The following is a 17658-nucleotide window of genomic DNA, read 5'->3' on the forward strand; positions in this document are numbered from 1 at the left end:
ATCACACCATGCATAAGTTTATACAAGAGCTGCAAGCTAAATGGCGATGCTGAGAGAGTTACGTAATTGCATCTATTGTGTGGTTTTCCAGGCCCAAAGGCTTCGCCAGTAGCTTCTCATCTGTCTATTGGCGGTATCCGGTTGCTCTTCATTCGTGTTTGCTTCCTCGAGTGACTGTGTATCAGGAAGTTTGTAGTTGTCGATGAGGAATATGGACGTCAGGAGTGCCAGTACTGCAATACATGTACCGACAATAACGATGATACGCTGCACAGATCACCATCAGTATCTTCAACCCGTCCTTGTTGGGCTCCGAGACATACCTGAGCTTCGTCTTGCGCTCGAGCGATAGCTGCTCGTTCTGGAGTTCCTGGCGGGTACATGAGAGCGAACTTGAAAGGATTTGTGTAGGCAAGAGTCACCAAGGCGTCATCGTTGAGATAATTAGAGAGTTTTTTGGGAATAATTGTGGTCCAAATACCACCGCCGATGGCGCTTCCGATACCACCCTGATAGAAAACAATAGTTAGCGAACAAACAAGATGCACTCTGATTCAGAGCGCCCAAGTACTCGGCCAAGAATGAAGTTGCACTTTCGATGAAAGAGGGATACTGACACTCAAGTAATACACCACAAGCCAGGCTGCTGTGATGGCGCCTAGGTGCTCATGGGGAGCGGCTGCCTGAATAAGGGCCTGAGTAGGAAATGGAATAAACCCGTTTGCGGCACCTCTGAGCAACTGTACTACCGCCAGCTCCCCTTGAGTGTTGGTACTGGTTCGATAACGGACCATAAGTCCCAAGGCAAGTACCTCGACTAAAAACCCAAAGATAATGATCGGCTTCAGAGTTCTGAAACGACGCGATAGGAACGCCCCGATAATGGTGGTGACAGTCCCGGCGACTGACGGGAAAGATGTGATACGTGTAGCCGACTTGACAGACTGATTCGCTGCTACCTGGAGGAAGGTGGAAAGGTACCCGGCCGCGCATCTGCCAGCCATGGGGTGGAATAAGGCGATCAGAACGCAGCCTACAACGGTTTTGCGCCGGAGCAGTCTGAAGGGCAATAGTGGATGTGGAGCGTAGAACCGCTCCCACACGACAAACGCCCCAATGACCACAACGCCAAGAACGAGTTGTGCGATGGAATGAGCATCAGACCATCTGGCTGTCTTGGAGTTGGCAAGAGTGATAGTGACGAAAAATAGTCCAAATCCGACGACAAATAGGAGCAGACCAATGAAGTCGAGCTGCCAGAAGAACGATTTGCTGGCCGTCCAGAACTGCGAAGTCGAGTGGCCTTGTACTTGAGCAGCATGTCTAGCTTTGATTTCCGCCCGATGCACTCGGCTCGGACGGGTGTATACCCAGAGAGTGATGATGATGGGTAGAGCAACCACAGGTATGATGATGGTGAAAATACCTAGTGGCTAAGTCAGAAATTGTCTTCTACAAGCTTCAGTATGAAATCTCACCATAACCCCATCTCCATTGCTTCGTCTGATCACCTTTCGTAAGTAGACTACTGGCTATATCTCCGGCAACAAAGGCGTTAATGACTTGAGGTATATTGGGGAAAACGGTCCACAAGTCTAAGAATCGAGGTGAGCAGCACAAACGCATAACAGATCTCATTGCACTCACACCTGTTCCTCAAACTGGAAATATCAGAGATGATGACATTCTGAAGCAGAAAAAGACCGGTGATCCCTAAGATGTAAATCGAGTTCCCGACGGCATAGGTGACTATAGAGGTCGAGGATGTGACAATGATGTATCCAATAACGTAGCAGACGATACAGCCTATGTATGTCTTCACACGTCCAAAATAATCGGCGAACTTGGCGATTGGAGGCTGAGACATCGCTTGGAAGACCGAGGTGACCGTGTTGATTGTGGCCTGTAAAGAGTGAGCTTCGAAGGAATAGGAAACCGCATAGTTAAGGAAGGCAGACGCCGTGTACTGGTCTGACATCTTGTCAGTCGGGGCGTCATGGATCTCATATGGAAATATCTTCACCCACTAAGTGATAAACTATATGACAGTAACATGAACGTTCCATACAAGACTGCAAGTACTGTTGTTGTTAGACGGCCTTGTAAAGCTTCCATCTCCACCACGCCTTTGCTTTTCTCTTCAATGAGATCGCCATTTCTGACACCATCTTCTAGAGCGGAATTGTCATCGAGCGAGGCTTTTTTATTCTCTCCGACTTGTTCGTCTGGATTGGTTCCAGTGTGAGGAAGGGTAGGTACATCAGTCGGCTGGGAGTTGGCAATGGCTAGGTTGACAGACTGGTTGACGGAAGCCATCTTGAAGCTACGTTTTCGAGAGAAATTTCAGACCAGATGGCATAAAATCCGACCATTATATACGCCACACTGCTCACTCCGCAGAAGCATAAAATGCTTTTGTGAACGTCCCGTTGACCAACCTCAACCCTTCCTTTTCAAGGAACCGGCCGAATGGGCAGTCGTAAATCCCTTTGTGAGAGCTTCTGGACTAAAGTTTTACTTCGAGCGACAGTCGACATGATCCAACAAGCCAAGACCTCTTTCCGGTCTTTGAGGCTCACTGTTAAACGACCAAGAAACACATTTTATGAGAACGCTTCACGGCATTCGGCCGATTATCTGATAACGAAAACTTCATCAATCGATAACGAGGATAACGAAGCGCCTCTTTTAACGCTAAGACGTGATGTGCCATCCGGAGTCACTCTGGAAACAGTTGCAGTCCGTACGGTTGAACTCGGACCAGCAAGCGAGGGGGATGCCGTGACGATCACCCGAGATTGGTCCAGCCCTGAAAGCTTGGCGAAATGGCGTTTTCAAGCGAATACGGTACATCGAAGGGCTGAGGACCTATTACCTTAATGTGACCGCTCAGTATTGCCACTTGTGTAGAACAAGTACATCACCTTGGTCTTGTTTCCCTGCAGAACGAGCTTCAGTGGTGTGAGATATACTAAGAAGATTCTCCTGTAGCGAGCTTGACACCTGGACAGGCAGTGAGTAGAGCGAATTTCTCTCATGGATTAGTCTCGGCCTGTGTAATAGATTGAGCAAGGCCCTGAATATACATATGAAGAACGCGGAGCTTTTCTCATCAAATTCATGCAGTCTAGCTTCTATAAATGCAGTCTTTGGGTTCTTTCATGGACTGATCGACCGTGGTTGCAGTGAAACTAAAGGGAGTAAATGAAATCCTCATTTTGAAGATCGGTTCTAAGGGGATGTCAGCGTTGTCGTGTCTCGACAGATCGGTACAAACTTACAAGTCCATGAATGCCTGATCACGTTGCTCTTCATCGGCAGCTTCGCGATCCTCGACGGTCTGACCAGATCTTTGCTTCTCTCTTAATTCTTTCCATCGGGATGAATTTTCCAAAGAGAGATCGACATGGGGTCCTGTTTTTCCACTGGCTATTCTTCTCTGCGCGTTACGCTTATTTAGCGCTTTCAGATACACAGCTTGAAGTATAATGAGCCCAAACATGATACAAAGGACGATTAGATTGCCTGTGAGACCGGTTTTATAGTACGGAGACTCGCTTGTTTTATATAATTCTGCCATCCAAAGAGGTCAGCAAATCGTCATTCGTTCCAAGTAGATTTGGTGGCAAGCTTACGAGGTCCCACTATATTACCGACAGTCAATCCTACAAACATCATACCAGTGGTGGTCGTCTTTTTGGTATGCCCGGCAGTATTAGCGAATCTGTAAAGTACAAAAGGTAAACGATAAATCATATTCTTGGTGTCGAGGAACGTCTATCACTCACTGCCAACTGAAGAACATAGGAGTTATGCATTGGTAGACCTGAAGGATGAAATAAACACCCAACAGTGTTGACTTGTGCTCTACACCACGAGGTAAAGTGTACAATGCGGCGGCTGCAGCTAACGGGAAGGCTGAAGTGATAAGCAAAATTGGGAGCTTCCTCTTCGAATACGTAACAGCTACTGCCGATCTGTTGCAGCAAGCTGTTAGCATCAATGGCATTCACGTATCCCAAACCGGCTCACAAGATATTCGAAACAATTCCTATTGCTCCAGGAATCATGTTGTAGAGGATAGTTTGGAAAGTAGTCAGGCCGAAACCTTGCAGGATCAGAGGTCCGAACGTCGTGATTCCTCCAGACACCAATGAAATACAGAAGACTACAGGAGAACGTCAGGGAATGTGGTAAGTTGGACTTTCAGCACAGCTCACTGTTGATCATGCAGATCCAAGACTTGGGGTCCAAAAAGCATTCTTTCACTTGGGACCATTTGAAAGCTGTATGAGTATGGAAATCAGTCACTATTGAACGGAGATATCCAGAATTCATACGCACTTGTGCTTTGAGTACCGGTGTTGTTCATCCTGATTCTTTCTAGAGCTACATATTTTTGATCGTCGCTGAGCCATCGTGCTTTGGTGGGATGCCCAGGGAAAAGGAAAAATGTGGGTATAGCTAACACGACAGCACTATAATTCCCTCAGTCAGCTGAGGGTCGTCTCAAGGGTAAATGTCAACCTACATTAATCCACAAACTAGGAAGATAAGCTGATATGGGTGTATGGAGGTCTTGGCATGACCCAGGCCATAGGTCAACAAGCTCCCAATGATAGTGGCTGTTCCATTGGCAGAGTACCAGATGCTATGATTAATCAGCAAATGAGCATTGCTCGAGTTGCAAGACCGCTCACTTGTTCCTCAAAGGCTGCTCTCGTCTGGTCCACCACATGGAAACCACGACTAGCATACTTGGGCTTATCGAAGACTCGAATGCTCCTAGGATGAACCTAAAAGTGGCTAATCCTGCGAAGCTGGTAAAAGCAGCCATAATGCACAGTGACGCGCCCCAGCCTAAGAAACAAATCGAGATCCAGACGTTCACGGGAAACTTTTTCACGCACGAATGTGTTAGCGTGGTCACACTTAAAGCTTATGTAAAAGCCTTGCCGAGCTCACCTTGACAAGAGCATAGACGGACACTGGATAAACCTGTCAGAATTATCACGAGTGGGATGCTGACAACACGTACAGGGCTGAAACACGAGCTGAGCAAAGTACACTGTGGTCATTCAATCGTCAGCGAAGTTATACTAAAGTACCCTCATCAGCCTCACCTAAGCTTGATAGCCAGGAGTACTGCTGACCACTATGCGCGAGTCAGCCCGATATGATCCACCTTGCTTAAGAGGAAAGATACTCACACCAAGTGTGCGTCGGTTTTGAGTCCAAAAACGGATGCAAATGACAATGACGACTTGTCAAGCTGCTGAGTAAAATAAATGATGAAAACGCTGATTATCAAGTCATATTAGCGACAATCACAGCATGGGCCCACACAAGCTCACATTGGGAGTAAGAATCTATCTATACGCTTCACTACTTCTTGATTCTCTTCATCTGTAATTTCCCTCCTTTTGTCTCCGGTATAAGTTGCCAGCCAAACAGCTCCCAGATCGCTACCTTTAGTCACATCGCGCTGCGCTTCTTTGCCGGTCTCCACGTCGAAATTGTTGGGCTCCTCAATGTGCTCCTCCTGAGTCTTTTCCTGGTCTTTGCGAATGGTGAAAGGCATCTTGAACGATGCGCTATTATCAGTCAAGTGAGAAAACACGATTCACAAAGAGGAAACTATCTGGAGAAATGGGGGACATTTTAAATATTCCACGGGGTCCGTCCAAAAATTTCCTCCAACCTCGTCGCCCCGGTTGGGGATCCCGAATGAAGTTATAGTGCTCCGCTGACCCGATCATTCGACCGGGACATTTTCTTTCGGACGAAAGTTCGAGTCCTTTGGACTTTCTCTTGAATCGTTTCGATTCTCGGGATGAATGACTTGGTATGACGAAATTCCACTCAGGATTCGCCAAGCCACTGAAGGAAATGCCGGTGGTTCGGTTCCGGTAGTCGCAATCCTCTACTACCGCACTCGCCGCCGGGAACATGGACCGCAGGGCCCGTCAGACCCAAGTGGGTAAAACCGGCCACATTGTGCCGGGTTTTAAATTTCGTATTCCTGAGCTGTGCTGGTATAAAATGTCTCAGAAGCCTTGCGAAATCGACTGTATCATGGGCAATATAGCTGGGAGGTCATGTAAGAAGCATATAGGAAACTCTCAACATTCAATCTGCACCGGTACCCTGAAAGAATCCGAAAGGCCGATTTGCCTCCAATTTATCCTTGTCCTCGGGAAACAGGCAAGTATGCATGTTCAGACAGCTTGTTCACGGGGAAGCTGGAAAAGACAGGTACTGATATAGACCACCAAGAAATAAATCATGACTGTTGCCTCTAGGGTTGTAGTGAACTGGGGAAATGACCCACCAAGACATCGATGTGTGTGATTATGCGTAATCAGCGACATGGCGGATTACATTGAAACGAGAAAATGTGTACCCAGTCTAGCAGAAAGTCAGGGTGATCTGCGTGCACCGATAATTTAGCTATTCGGATCATAACGCAAGATAACGTTCAGAGACGACTCACCCCGACATTTTGACCGGGACAGGTGGTAGGATCTCCACTGAATGTATCGGTACCACTGTATGCGTTCGGGCAGTTCGATCCGCTAGTACATTTTCCGGGACCTAGAGCACATTCACCAGTAAAGCGAAAGTCCATGGCGTATTTACTATGTTTACAATGTAGATCAGTAGAGACCCTCACCATCAAGGAGGACAGTTTACTCACAAATAATGGTCACCTAGACCTGTAGTCAATAGGGAGTAATCCGCCGAATTTTGACCTCCATTTCCAATCGTAAACTCCATGAAACCACAATTTGTACCATCGAATCCGCAATTCGCACTCGCCAAACCGCTCATCCAACTGATTCCACTGGTAATAGGTCCACTTATGGTTGTTACACCTTGAATAGCTTGGCCAGCACGATTACCGGAATACGCCAGCATCGGTGTACCACCCCCGCAATTGTTTATCACCTAAGTTTCCGGAGTTCAGCATCTGCGGATTTGCAAATTCAAGTAAAGTGGAAACCCACGGTGATTTGATGTGTTTCTCCGCCGCCGCCGGCCCCTGCAGCAACACTCGTTGCAGGGGGAGGAGATGCCGCAGAGGATTGCGCAGAGGAAGTTCCAGGAGTGGTTGACGGTGCAGGTGGTGAAGCACTTGCGGGCTGAGTAGCGGAGGCGCCGGCGGAAGAAGTTAATTGGGGGAGCACAGCAGTGGTAACGCTCGTTGAAGCTGGATTGCCTCCAAAAGAATGTCCTTTCCAGCCTTGTGGTATGGCTACAGATCCCACAGTTATAGTGACCAGCACCAGGAGGGGTTGAATGAACATAGCGAGAATATGTGGTGTCAAGGAATTAGAGTGAGATCTATGATGTTGGGGTTATTCGATTGTGGTCAATCAAGATAATGCAGTAATGATGCGTTCGAATTCACAACTGGCGACCCAGAGCATATTGCAGTCCCCATGCGCAAGAGTGTAGATGGTGATTTTTCGTAAGAGTAGCATTGAAGGAGGACGCGACCAAGCCAGGAGAATGGATGGGGATTGGTGCCGATCATCTGATTACCGTTCTCAAGACGCTCATGGATTGAAATATTGGTAGATTGCTAATTTCTTTGACAAGTGGTCGACACGGCTCAATGAGTGGTTGGTTATTGCCCAATTACCGTGAAATTGCTGGATTCGTTGAGCCAATTATCGATAGGGCATACGCAGATCAAGGGGATATCAGTGTCGAGGATCTTACATCCATAGGAAGCGAAAGCATCACAGGACATCTACGAGTCTATCGGATCACGAGGCATTTCAGTTGTGCTCGAAAAGAAATCGATGAGCGTAGAGAAGGGGATTTCTCACAAATACAACGAACTGCCTTTAATCCTGATGGACTGAGATCGTTCCATCTATGTATCTTTCCCAGCATCCACTGAAGGGCCTTCATCTCCATATACTGGATCTCCTTTGAACCATCCCAGCATCCTGATCGTTTCCCACGTTGTATCCTTTTCATGATCTTGACCAGTGCACATATCCCAGTTCTCACTTCCTTTGGGATAACTTCCCACCATCTGAAAAGATCCTTTATCTTCTACCATTGCGTGACCCACTCCAGCAGGTACGATCATAACGTCTCCTTTTCCCACATCAATTTGAACTTTGTTGGGATTTGAAGTGGATCCACCAAAGCATAGAGTACCAGATCCGGATACGACGACCAAAACCTCATCCACTGTGGAATGATAGTGATGTTGACGATACATTGGGAATCGCCAAGCTGGATCCACTATACCCACTGAAGACAGATGTTTCTCTACTGAGCTGGCGGAGAGTGATGATGGATACGCAGAATGGTAGATCATGAATGGATAAGGTCGGAGAGATGTGTTAGGGAAATTGTGAAATGCTGGAATGTGATATTTAGACACCCGAAGGGATGTCAGCGGAGTAGGTGTCAGTGGAGACATCTTGTTGAATCGGCTTTGGATGATTTCTCAAACTCTCTTGCGAGAACGATGTTGGGATTATGACTAATGAGTAATCAGAGCGGGGAGGATGAAGATTAGAAAGGCAATATAAGATTAGAAATTGACGATGAGAGAAACGATGTGAAGGATATTGCGAAAGGATTGTCCTGTGACGTCACAGCAGCTCTGTAGAATGAAAGAAAGAAACGGTGAAAAGCTTGACGTTGACATCTATATCATTAACAAGAAAAACTCGCTATGGACAGCTACCATGAAACCTCCTGGTGAATCACCAGACCCGCGTATGGCTATTCACACCAAGGACCATATGCACTCTCGCAGTCCCACCTGAATCCACCTTTGAAGTCATAACCCCTCCCTCCATCTTCCCATATCTTCACGGCGTTCCCCACAGCATTCAATCTTGCGGAAGGTACGAGATGATATCTGGCAGCTATGAAAGCTTTCAAAGCGAGATGCTGCAGCTTTGATTCGCTTGTCGACGATAGTGAGAGCTTGACCTGTTCCACTGGCAGCTCAAAAGGAGACGATTTTTCGAGGGGGATTATAAGTTGTGAAAATGTGTCTGAGATGTGCGTATTAAATGATTGTACTACCGAGAATTGAGACGAGAACAGCATTAAGCTTACCGTGACTAGCTTGAGGAGGTACAGTCGCTACTATACACCCCGACAACATCGCTTTGGCGATTCTGTCATCTAAAAGACCTTGCTCCCAGCCCTCGAACTGGTCCAAAGTCAGCCTTACATCTTAGAGCATGAATTGTGAACGTAGACTCACGAGACAGATGCCAGCATGTCGCATTGCTCTCGCCAACCTTTCCTCTTCTTTCGACCAATACTGCATCCAAGCACTGGTCGAAGAGAAAGGGTTTCCGCCGTCTGTGGGTCTGGGTATAGCCCGCCGTGATCCTGTGCAAAGTCTTAAATCAACAAGAATTCTACTGTGGGTTGCTGTCCATTGAATCATATCTTACGGGAATAGATCGACCAAGATGAACGCCAGGGCAATTTGGGGCGATCTCTGCTCTGTGTCGTGGATAGCGGAAAGTACACAACGGATCTACGAGAGGCAAGTCGTGAAGAAGGGTAGTATAGGTTAGGTCTGTATAGGTGTGCATGAGCGCATGTCACGGCGTCGCTCCTTGTGCTGGGAATACGTACGCGGCCTGTTGAGAGTAAGTGAGTATCAGCCGAAATTGGATCTTCAGATCCGGCTCAGCACTCACAGCTGGCAGAACATGTGTGAATAACCCCAATTCCCAACCGTCGTTGAAAGACGCCTTGAGAATGCTATGCGATGTCTCCGGTGCAAGCAAATGATGAGGTTGCGAGAGGAGAGTGAGCTGAAATACATGCGTCAATGACCAGGTATGTGTTGTCACTCGAGGTCACCCATACGGGAGGATCACATCATGACTGAATGTATCGACCTTCCACTCACATTCGCTCTTCCAGGCGTGGCCATTTCCTCTTCCACCCAAACAGCTTGGTCGCATCCTAGGTCATCTATTCTGCTATGATCGCCTACTCTCCAGATCCAGTCTGCGTCTTCACCTCCTACACGCCTTAAGTTTTCTTTGCCTGAAACATCGGGATCCCAATTTGGTGAAAACGTCGATATCGGTGTAACCTTGAAACGGTTGGAAGTGGAAAGTGAGGATAAGAGTGTGAGAGCCGTCGGTGTATGTGGTGAATCATCTGTTAACTCTATTAATTTCCTCTTTACACGTATAATAATAGTGAGGCCGCTGCCGATTTATACTGAAGTTCCTCCGAGGGAGACGGGTAGACTTACAAGGTAGGTCTAGTAGGCATATGTTAGCTCCATTTTTCACCCAGTCTGCCGTTTCTGACTTACCTATGAATAGTACCACGTTCTTCGGATGGTCGCATACCTCCTCTTCTTGACCTGTTGATGCTACTCTGTAATCATAAGGGGTTGCATGATGGCCGTACCATTTGGGAAACCCCCATTGATGAGCTAATGGTATGTTCTCACTTCATCAGCTTTATTTTACGCAAAATGCTCTACATTACGGCCAACGATCACCTGGTAAGAAGGATAACTCACGATTTTCAATCTGGGCTGCTTCAGGTATCGCAGGTCTCCTACTAACAGCTATCAAGTATGCTACAACCAGAACAGCAAGAGGGAGAGGAAGGATGAATAATGCTGAAAGTGAAGTTGATCTCGGAGGGACAGTTAGTCGCATTGCGATGACTCGAGAGTCTAGAAAATTGAGAGAGGAGCTGAGTGAGTGTCAATGCTATATGGAGGTCATCAATATCATGACCATGCCTGTGGATTGATCTATCGATGAATGAGCAGAGGGGCAGGTTCTGGAGAAAGTCAGAAAGAAGTCGTTGATTAATATTGTTAAAAGTGAATCTTGACGTTCTTGGCGCAACTCCGAATGTTTTCAAGGCACGCTGCGGATGAAAAGCCAAAATAAAATGACAATACCTGGATCCTCGAGACGAGACAGTAGTACAGTGCATCGGTACGGCTGATCATCGTACATGACCGTCACGTACAGACGTCTATACAACGTACGAATCTATCTATCGCTAAAACTCCTGATAAAACAATAAGAATACGCCCTCTACGCTCGAATGGCGTTAACATAGCCGCCTCTCAAACCCTCTCGAAGTTGCAATCCATAACCGCTCCACCCTTCTTCGTCTTCATCCTCTTCCATTACATGTGACAGCCCCTCGTCTGTTCCGTCCATCCTTAAAGATTTCTCTTCATTCTCTTGATCCCCGTCGTATAGTAAACAGAACTGCGATTTATCTTGTATCGCTAATGAAGAACCGTCATGTGCCCAGTGAAGGTCTAGCGCCGAAAAGTCTGAGCCTTTGAAGTGTTGGGAGTCAGTTCGCTTCGGTTTAAGATGAGAACATAGCTCATGGATGATGTAGCTTACGAGACGGTATAGCGACTCCCTCTATTGTGCCTCCTCTTCTGTTTTCGTCCACCGCTTCACCGTCCGTATTCTCTTCCATCCAACCCCCTTCCTCGTCCCACAAATAGATCGCTGCAACTCTTGTAGTAACTGCTAGTCTCCTACTCTTCCCTTCAGAAACAGGACACCATCTCGTACTGCGTACGGGACTTGTGAACACCAGACTCGTCAAATGGGTTATAATCGGTGTTTCCGAAGTAGGCGTTTCCAGGAAAGTATGGATGTGAACCACATTTGGAGATGATTCGAGGCGGACCAAAATTAGAGCTCCGTCCTTATCAAATGACATATGCGACACACCAGCTCGCGGATTGGCTTTTGATAAGTCCGGTCGAGTCGTTGGAAGGAGTCCTGGGCTGAGCGTACGGTCGACTGCATGACTTACACCATTAGCGGCCTATGACGAATCGCATAGAGGTTATGATACATACATTGGACTATTCCTCTCCCTCTAGTATCAGCTAGCCAGTCATTTGGTTCCCTCCAAATAGTCTTTCAAGGTCATTCAGCTAAAGCATCTGTGTCGAGCTGAAACCACTCACCGCTTCTCTGTCAGATGTCCTATTACCCCAGTTCATCACAGCGATACATCTCCAACCTTCACTCTCGATAATTCTGACTTTCCCGTCCCATCCTCCAAGAGCTATCCACTTGCCTCTAGGTGCCCATGCTACCGTTCTAATTCCTAGTCCCGGATCTTCTGTCGTTGAATTCGGCGAGAAAGTCGGTGATGAGTTTGATAGATGAGTGAGTAGAGGTCCGAGTGGTGAGTGAATGTGTATAGAGTACTGAACAGTAGTAGGTAAGTCAGGCTATACATCCGAATGAGTCTCGGGTGAGCATGATTGAGTGAAGCTGGACTTACCGATAAGGGGCTATCCCAGATCGCGAAATATCTCCCACAAGGACTCCAACTCAAGCCCTGAACATCGATAGTCGATAGTAGTATGTGCTATGACCACGATTCAGCATGTCTTCCTACAAAACAGAAATGTTCACACTCACTCGTATCAAGAGGTAGCCGTCTAAAACATCGTATACCCCCACGTACTCTTTACCCAGATGTTTTTCTACGATAGCCAAGAATCGATTGTCAGGCGAATACGAATGACCTGTATGGACAATCAGCAATTAGCAATGTCCTTCCTTCATCAAGGTGGAAACAAATTGTATACGCACAATGGTGATGTGATTTAGGGTTCTGTATAATTCTCGTTACGCCCGTTGACAGATCGTATATCGCGAGTTTCAGCTACAATCCAATGTAAGCTGTTATTCCGTAACAATGATGACATAGTATTTACGCCGTGCTCTGACCAAGCAAGTACTTGCTTTCCTGTTCTACCCCATTCTACCATCACCAGACCGTCTACACCTTGTCCACCGATTCGAGCGACTTCTCCAGATTCCCCGTCACCGTCAGAAGCTAGACCGAACACCCAGGCGGAGTGTGAGACTGCTGAAAATACAAGGATATGTAGTCCATCTTCTGACCACTCTACCGAATCAATCTTTACTTGATCATCTATATCTCTGCTGCTTGATGCTAAGCCTTGAGATTTGGCACATGCCCAAGTCCGCACAATTTGCAATGTTGAGGTGGATCTGATGATGACACGATTCTGGAATACTGTCGCGAGAAAAGTGGTCCCTGGGGAATAGGAGACGATAGAAGCGTGATATATCTGGGAGAAGTCGTAGCCTCCAGACATTATGAGCTGAAGGAAGCGGTTGCCGTCCGATGATGAGTAACAGTATATTTATAGCTACCTGGTCAACTGTTCCTTCGACATATCTTCTGTCGTATTATTTGTTGTTAGTTTTTGTTGTTTTGTTGACATACTTTGAGAAGTCAAGCGCGTACTGAATACGTAATCAACGTTGTGCCACACTCACCCTGATCCAATAATCCCGTATTTCCGGGCTGTACAACAGGCCAAACGGGCGCTGGCGAACATCATCTTCTTCTTATACCTTTGTGATTTCACCTCTAAACATTCTATCCTTCTTTCTTTCTTCTTCATCAAACCCCCATAACGGGTTGAAATGTAGTCAGCAACACACACAATGGCATCAACAGTGAGTATATTCCACTCTCCGTGGCGTTGTGTCTCATTGTTCACGTACTTACTTTATCTCACAGTCAACACGATCTTCCCGATTCGGGCCAATAGCCGCTAGTGCTATCACCTCGACCGGTTCAGGTACGGTATCATCCTCCTTACCTACGTTCGATTCTCGACAATGGGAAGACGAGCTGGGTAAAGCAGACATCTCCAAACAGTGAGTACATTCCTCAACTTCCTTACATACCCTCCTTTTTACATTATCATTATCACTCCTATATTTAAGATGAGACCTTATATTACGCAAAGTGGGAATCTCTCCTAATACAATTGAGGACACACAAATACTTAGCAACACTGAACCTTATATACTCTCTGCCTTCCAAAGTTCGAATTCAGATTTGGGTAGCATGCTGATATTGCTGTCACAAAAGTGACCTGAACACTTTAGTATTCGATTATCTCCTGATAGAAGGATTCTCTGACGCTGCAGTCGAGTTTGCCAGAGAGACTGGCCTACCTGCCGATGTCGATCATGAGAAAGTCCAAGAGAGAATGGAGATTCGACAAGCGGTCGAAGACGGGCGAGTCGAAGAAGCTGTACGAAGGGTAAACGAGCTTGATCCAGAGGTGAGTCCCGGGTGTTTCATCGATGTCGTTCTCATGTAATCCTCCGATATTCTTCACCTTTGTGCTTCCTTTTCACATTGCCAAATTATACCCCAAGGATTAAACAATCATGCACCACGCTTAGCCAGTTTAGCCGCTCGGCCATGCGGAAGAAACCTGATTCACAGACCTGATATGAGGGGTATAATCATCCTCAATTGTCATTAAGTTGCGATGAATATAAACGGACTTGATATGCTAACGCAGCGACGTTGTTAGATCCTCGACACCAATGCACCATTACTATTTCACCTTCATCTCTTGCGACTCATCGAACTAATACGGATAGATGACGTCGATAATGCACTCGCATTTGCAACAGCCGAACTTGCTCCTCGAGGTGCACAGAATCCCGAATTCCTGGCAGATCTGGAAAGAACAATGGCATTGCTTGCTTTCCCTGATCTCGCTAGATTTGCGGATGACTCGCCATCTTCATCCCGACCACCACCCGACTCTGAAACGTTGACCCTATTTCAAGACCCAGCTTTCATACCTATAATGGCTTTGATGAAACGGTCTCAACGTGTCAAGGTCGCCAAAGAACTCAATGCAGCTATATTAGAATCGCAGGGTCATGGGATGGAAACTAAACTCAGTGGTCTAGTCCGCTTGATGGCTTGGGGAGAACAGAAGTTAGTTGAATGCGGTTTGGGACTACCTGAGGAGGAAAAGTCTAAAGGTCGAGGATGGGCTGACAAGGTACTTGGCAATCAGAGTGGACATTAGAGGGATAAACACATAAACCATGTAATGATTGTATTACCTTCCTGAGAGTTGTAAGGCGCAGAATAGAATTCATATCGATCAGTTGTAATGTACGAATGTGGCCTGTCATTTACATAACATGCATTTGCATGATCTAGCGTACATTGTCTCTCACCAGTGATGCTATGGATGTCATTTCTGTCGTTTACTGATCGTGATTGAATTTCTCTCTACAGTTTCCTTCTAACCAAACAACATGGACGCTGCGACGTCTACGTTACCTCCAGCTGCTTGGAGAAGTTGTATTGCGTGATCTCGTGGTGCACCAAGGTTAATTAGCTGAAGAACAGCGTCAGCATACCCCTGAGATGATCTTATGCACGCCCAAATCACACAAAGAACACCACTTACAGTCTGTATATCGTCTTCTCTGACATTTTCCACTTTCACATTCGCAGGGCCACTGCCACTGGCTCTTCCTGATTGCTGAGACCCTATCGTACGACTTGGTGTTGTAGATGTCTCAGATGCACCAAGAGGCTGACCACTTCCAGGAAATTCCTTCTTTAAAGTGGTAGGGCTGGCAACTCCCGCTTTTACACCTTGAGCAGCAGCATCTCCCAATTCGTCGGCGATCGTAGCTTCACCTCTTCTTCTGGCTTTATCCGGAAGCTCGTGCTCAGCAAGGAAGGGAACCTCGGTATTATTGATTCGAAGGGTATTGGTCGATAAGTCGATACAACATTGGTGACGTTTCTATGCGGTTGGGATGGTCAGGTTTTGCTTATATACAAGGTGACAGATGATGTCAAAGCAGACTCACAAGCATATCCAAGCCAAACAACAAGTCTACAGCTCTTCCTTCCAATACACTGAAAGCACAGGGTAAATGAAGTCCGCCTAATTTGATTTGAGCTGAATGTATCCGACCGAGAATTCGAGCAGTGCCGACACCTTCGGCCATTCCTTCGAAACGCGTATCGAGTAATCGCATGATCCTATCGCAAGAGTCAGCAGTTACCAACGAACAAATATAAAGGCAGGTATTCACCCGCAGGCTTCTGCGCATTCTGGTGATACTATTTGTACGGTCAGCTTAAAAGCGGTAACCTGTTGGTCACCAAAACTCACTGATAGTTGTCTGAGCTCCGGAATCAACAAATGCTTTGACCGGATGACCGTTGACTTCGACGTCAATATATAACATGGTGACATTACCAAATGACTCCGGCTGCATGATTGGTGTCAGCCTTTGGGAGTTGGGTTGTAACAGCAAAAAGTGGCTGACTCACCGAATACTCCATAGCATGCTGCATATTCTCCATCACTGCCTCCATCCGGATTGCTTCTTCAATCTTCTTTTGGGCTTCTATGTCGTACGGGTCTGCATTGAGAAGCTGAAATGAAAGATCAGTTGCCATCTCTTGCACATTGTGCTACTCACTGCTGTTTGCCGCTGCTTTTCAGCTGCGAGAGCACGTTGCTTTCCTTGAGCGCGAATTAAGGCTTGTTTGAAACTCTGGGTACCGCCTTGGATTGCTTGGTAAGTCTCGGGATCTCTCTAAATCACAACAAACGTTAGCTTGCGTTCATTTGTTCCCGAGATACCAGAGGTAGGAGGCGAATCGGAATGGATTTGTGGTGGAATTTCATCACAAAGTGTATAGGAGATGGGAAATTTACATACATTCCTAAGATCGGCCATCAGACTTGGATTTCCTAAAGCTTGCAGTCGCATTCTTTCTATGTCATCATCGGAACCATCGGGGAAGGAAGATCTCTGAGATCCAGAGGCGTGAGGTTGAGTAGACGATGACGCGGCAGGCTGGTCACTGAAGCGTTGCGACGTCAGCGACTTGCTTACACGATGATCTTAAAAACGTTGATTTACTTTGGAGTAAGAAATACCGTTGCTTCGCTACCCTTGAGACCATAGCTCTCCAATGTACGCTTAGCATCGGTAAGAGGGACACCTGAATCGGTGGAAAGAAGAATAGAAGATGTTGGCAGACCGGACTAAGTATAAGTAGCGCATGTGAGCTAAAGATCATCATAGTCATGACAATGTAGGTGCAGTAGAAGGTTGTCAAAGGGCGATCTAGGCGGATTATCGGGGATACTATGATGAGCATCGTTGCTGGCTGAAATTGCTGGAGGAGTGAAGTACATATAAAGACCGAGGCGTTGAGCTGACTTACCTCAGCTTCGACCAAAGCTTGAACGTCCTGTATCTCCATGTCGGCCGATACTTCGTGCTCGTACACATTCTCCGGTGATATGATCGTCAGCTTCATCTTATCTAGGTTGTTCTTGCGATGAGTATGTGGGTCTTGATGATGATGCGGGACAGACCTTACAAAAGTACAAACAACGATGATCAATTCAAAATGATGATGAATGAAGGATGAAGGGGGATGACCGACCTCCGCCCGGATCAAAGTGCCACATCAGACACACACCCAAAGAAAACACCGAAAACACCGCTCTCACAAACCTCCAGAGTGCATCAAATACATTCTTTTGCCTGCTTTGTCCTTTGCTTCTTCTCTTTCCCCTCTATGCGACACCCGACGACGACGCTTCGACTCTTACATTTCTCTATAGCTTAGCAGTCTCTCACCGTCTCTGCTCTCTTAGGAAAGTGGAAAGTAACGGCTAATGGTGTTCTTGATCAAACAATCTTCCACTTTTGAAAAGGTGTGAAGACGGGTCTTGAGTACGCCTCGCTCTCCTTAAATATAAACGTGGGTTGGGCGTAATTAGATCATCGGTACATCATCTTT

At 46.7% G+C, this 17658-nt stretch overlaps 7 protein-coding genes across 7 annotated transcripts; 1 reads left to right on the forward strand and 6 right to left on the reverse strand.

The window, feature by feature from the left end:
• Positions 1-72: 72 nt before the first annotated feature.
• Positions 73-2316, reverse strand: IL334_002969 (uncharacterized protein; the record flags this gene model as incomplete). Its single annotated transcript, XM_062934707.1, has 6 exons — positions 73-267; positions 324-509; positions 618-1426; positions 1479-1595; positions 1648-1971; positions 2028-2316. The coding sequence occupies 6 exons, from the start codon at positions 2314-2316 to the stop codon at positions 73-75; spliced, it is 1920 nt and encodes a 639-aa protein (XP_062790758.1).
• An 875-nt stretch (positions 2317-3191) lies between these two features.
• On the reverse strand, positions 3192-5581 carry IL334_002970 (uncharacterized protein; the record flags this gene model as incomplete). The annotated part of the gene is made up of 14 exons (XM_062934708.1): positions 3192-3231; positions 3282-3573; positions 3636-3724; positions 3789-3977; positions 4033-4168; positions 4221-4286; positions 4345-4478; positions 4532-4651; positions 4701-4897; positions 4966-4988; positions 5039-5068; positions 5124-5155; positions 5211-5300; positions 5355-5581. 14 exons carry the CDS (start codon positions 5579-5581, stop codon positions 3192-3194), a joined length of 1665 nt encoding a protein of 554 aa, XP_062790759.1.
• An 827-nt stretch (positions 5582-6408) lies between these two features.
• Positions 6409-7307, reverse strand: IL334_002971 (uncharacterized protein; the record flags this gene model as incomplete). The annotated part of the gene is made up of 4 exons (XM_062934709.1): positions 6409-6429; positions 6494-6638; positions 6698-6948; positions 7008-7307. The coding sequence occupies 4 exons, from the start codon at positions 7305-7307 to the stop codon at positions 6409-6411; spliced, it is 717 nt and encodes a 238-aa protein (XP_062790760.1).
• Positions 7308-7882: 575 nt separating this feature from the next.
• IL334_002972 (uncharacterized protein) lies at positions 7883-8443 on the reverse strand (the record flags this gene model as incomplete). Its single annotated transcript, XM_062934710.1, has 1 exon — positions 7883-8443. One exon carries the CDS (start codon positions 8441-8443, stop codon positions 7883-7885), a length of 561 nt encoding a protein of 186 aa, XP_062790761.1.
• A 308-nt stretch (positions 8444-8751) lies between these two features.
• On the reverse strand, positions 8752-10679 carry IL334_002973 (uncharacterized protein; the record flags this gene model as incomplete). Its single annotated transcript, XM_062934711.1, has 8 exons — positions 8752-9029; positions 9094-9190; positions 9245-9375; positions 9441-9568; positions 9628-9809; positions 9908-10173; positions 10325-10447; positions 10538-10679. The coding sequence occupies 8 exons, from the start codon at positions 10677-10679 to the stop codon at positions 8752-8754; spliced, it is 1347 nt and encodes a 448-aa protein (XP_062790762.1).
• Positions 10680-11069: 390 nt separating this feature from the next.
• Positions 11070-13144, reverse strand: IL334_002974 (uncharacterized protein; the record flags this gene model as incomplete). Its single annotated transcript, XM_062934712.1, has 8 exons — positions 11070-11323; positions 11394-11804; positions 11864-11924; positions 11975-12220; positions 12298-12384; positions 12438-12544; positions 12612-12684; positions 12737-13144. 8 exons carry the CDS (start codon positions 13142-13144, stop codon positions 11070-11072), a joined length of 1647 nt encoding a protein of 548 aa, XP_062790763.1.
• Positions 13145-13499: 355 nt separating this feature from the next.
• IL334_002975 (uncharacterized protein) lies at positions 13500-14896 on the forward strand (the record flags this gene model as incomplete). The annotated part of the gene is made up of 4 exons (XM_062934713.1): positions 13500-13511; positions 13576-13715; positions 13933-14128; positions 14387-14896. 4 exons carry the CDS (start codon positions 13500-13502, stop codon positions 14894-14896), a joined length of 858 nt encoding a protein of 285 aa, XP_062790764.1.
• Positions 14897-17658: the final 2762 nt, after the last annotated feature.

This window comes from Kwoniella shivajii, chromosome 3 (assembly GCF_035658355.1).
Source record: "Kwoniella shivajii chromosome 3, complete sequence".
Classification (NCBI taxonomy): Eukaryota; Fungi; Basidiomycota; class Tremellomycetes; order Tremellales; family Cryptococcaceae; genus Kwoniella; species Kwoniella shivajii.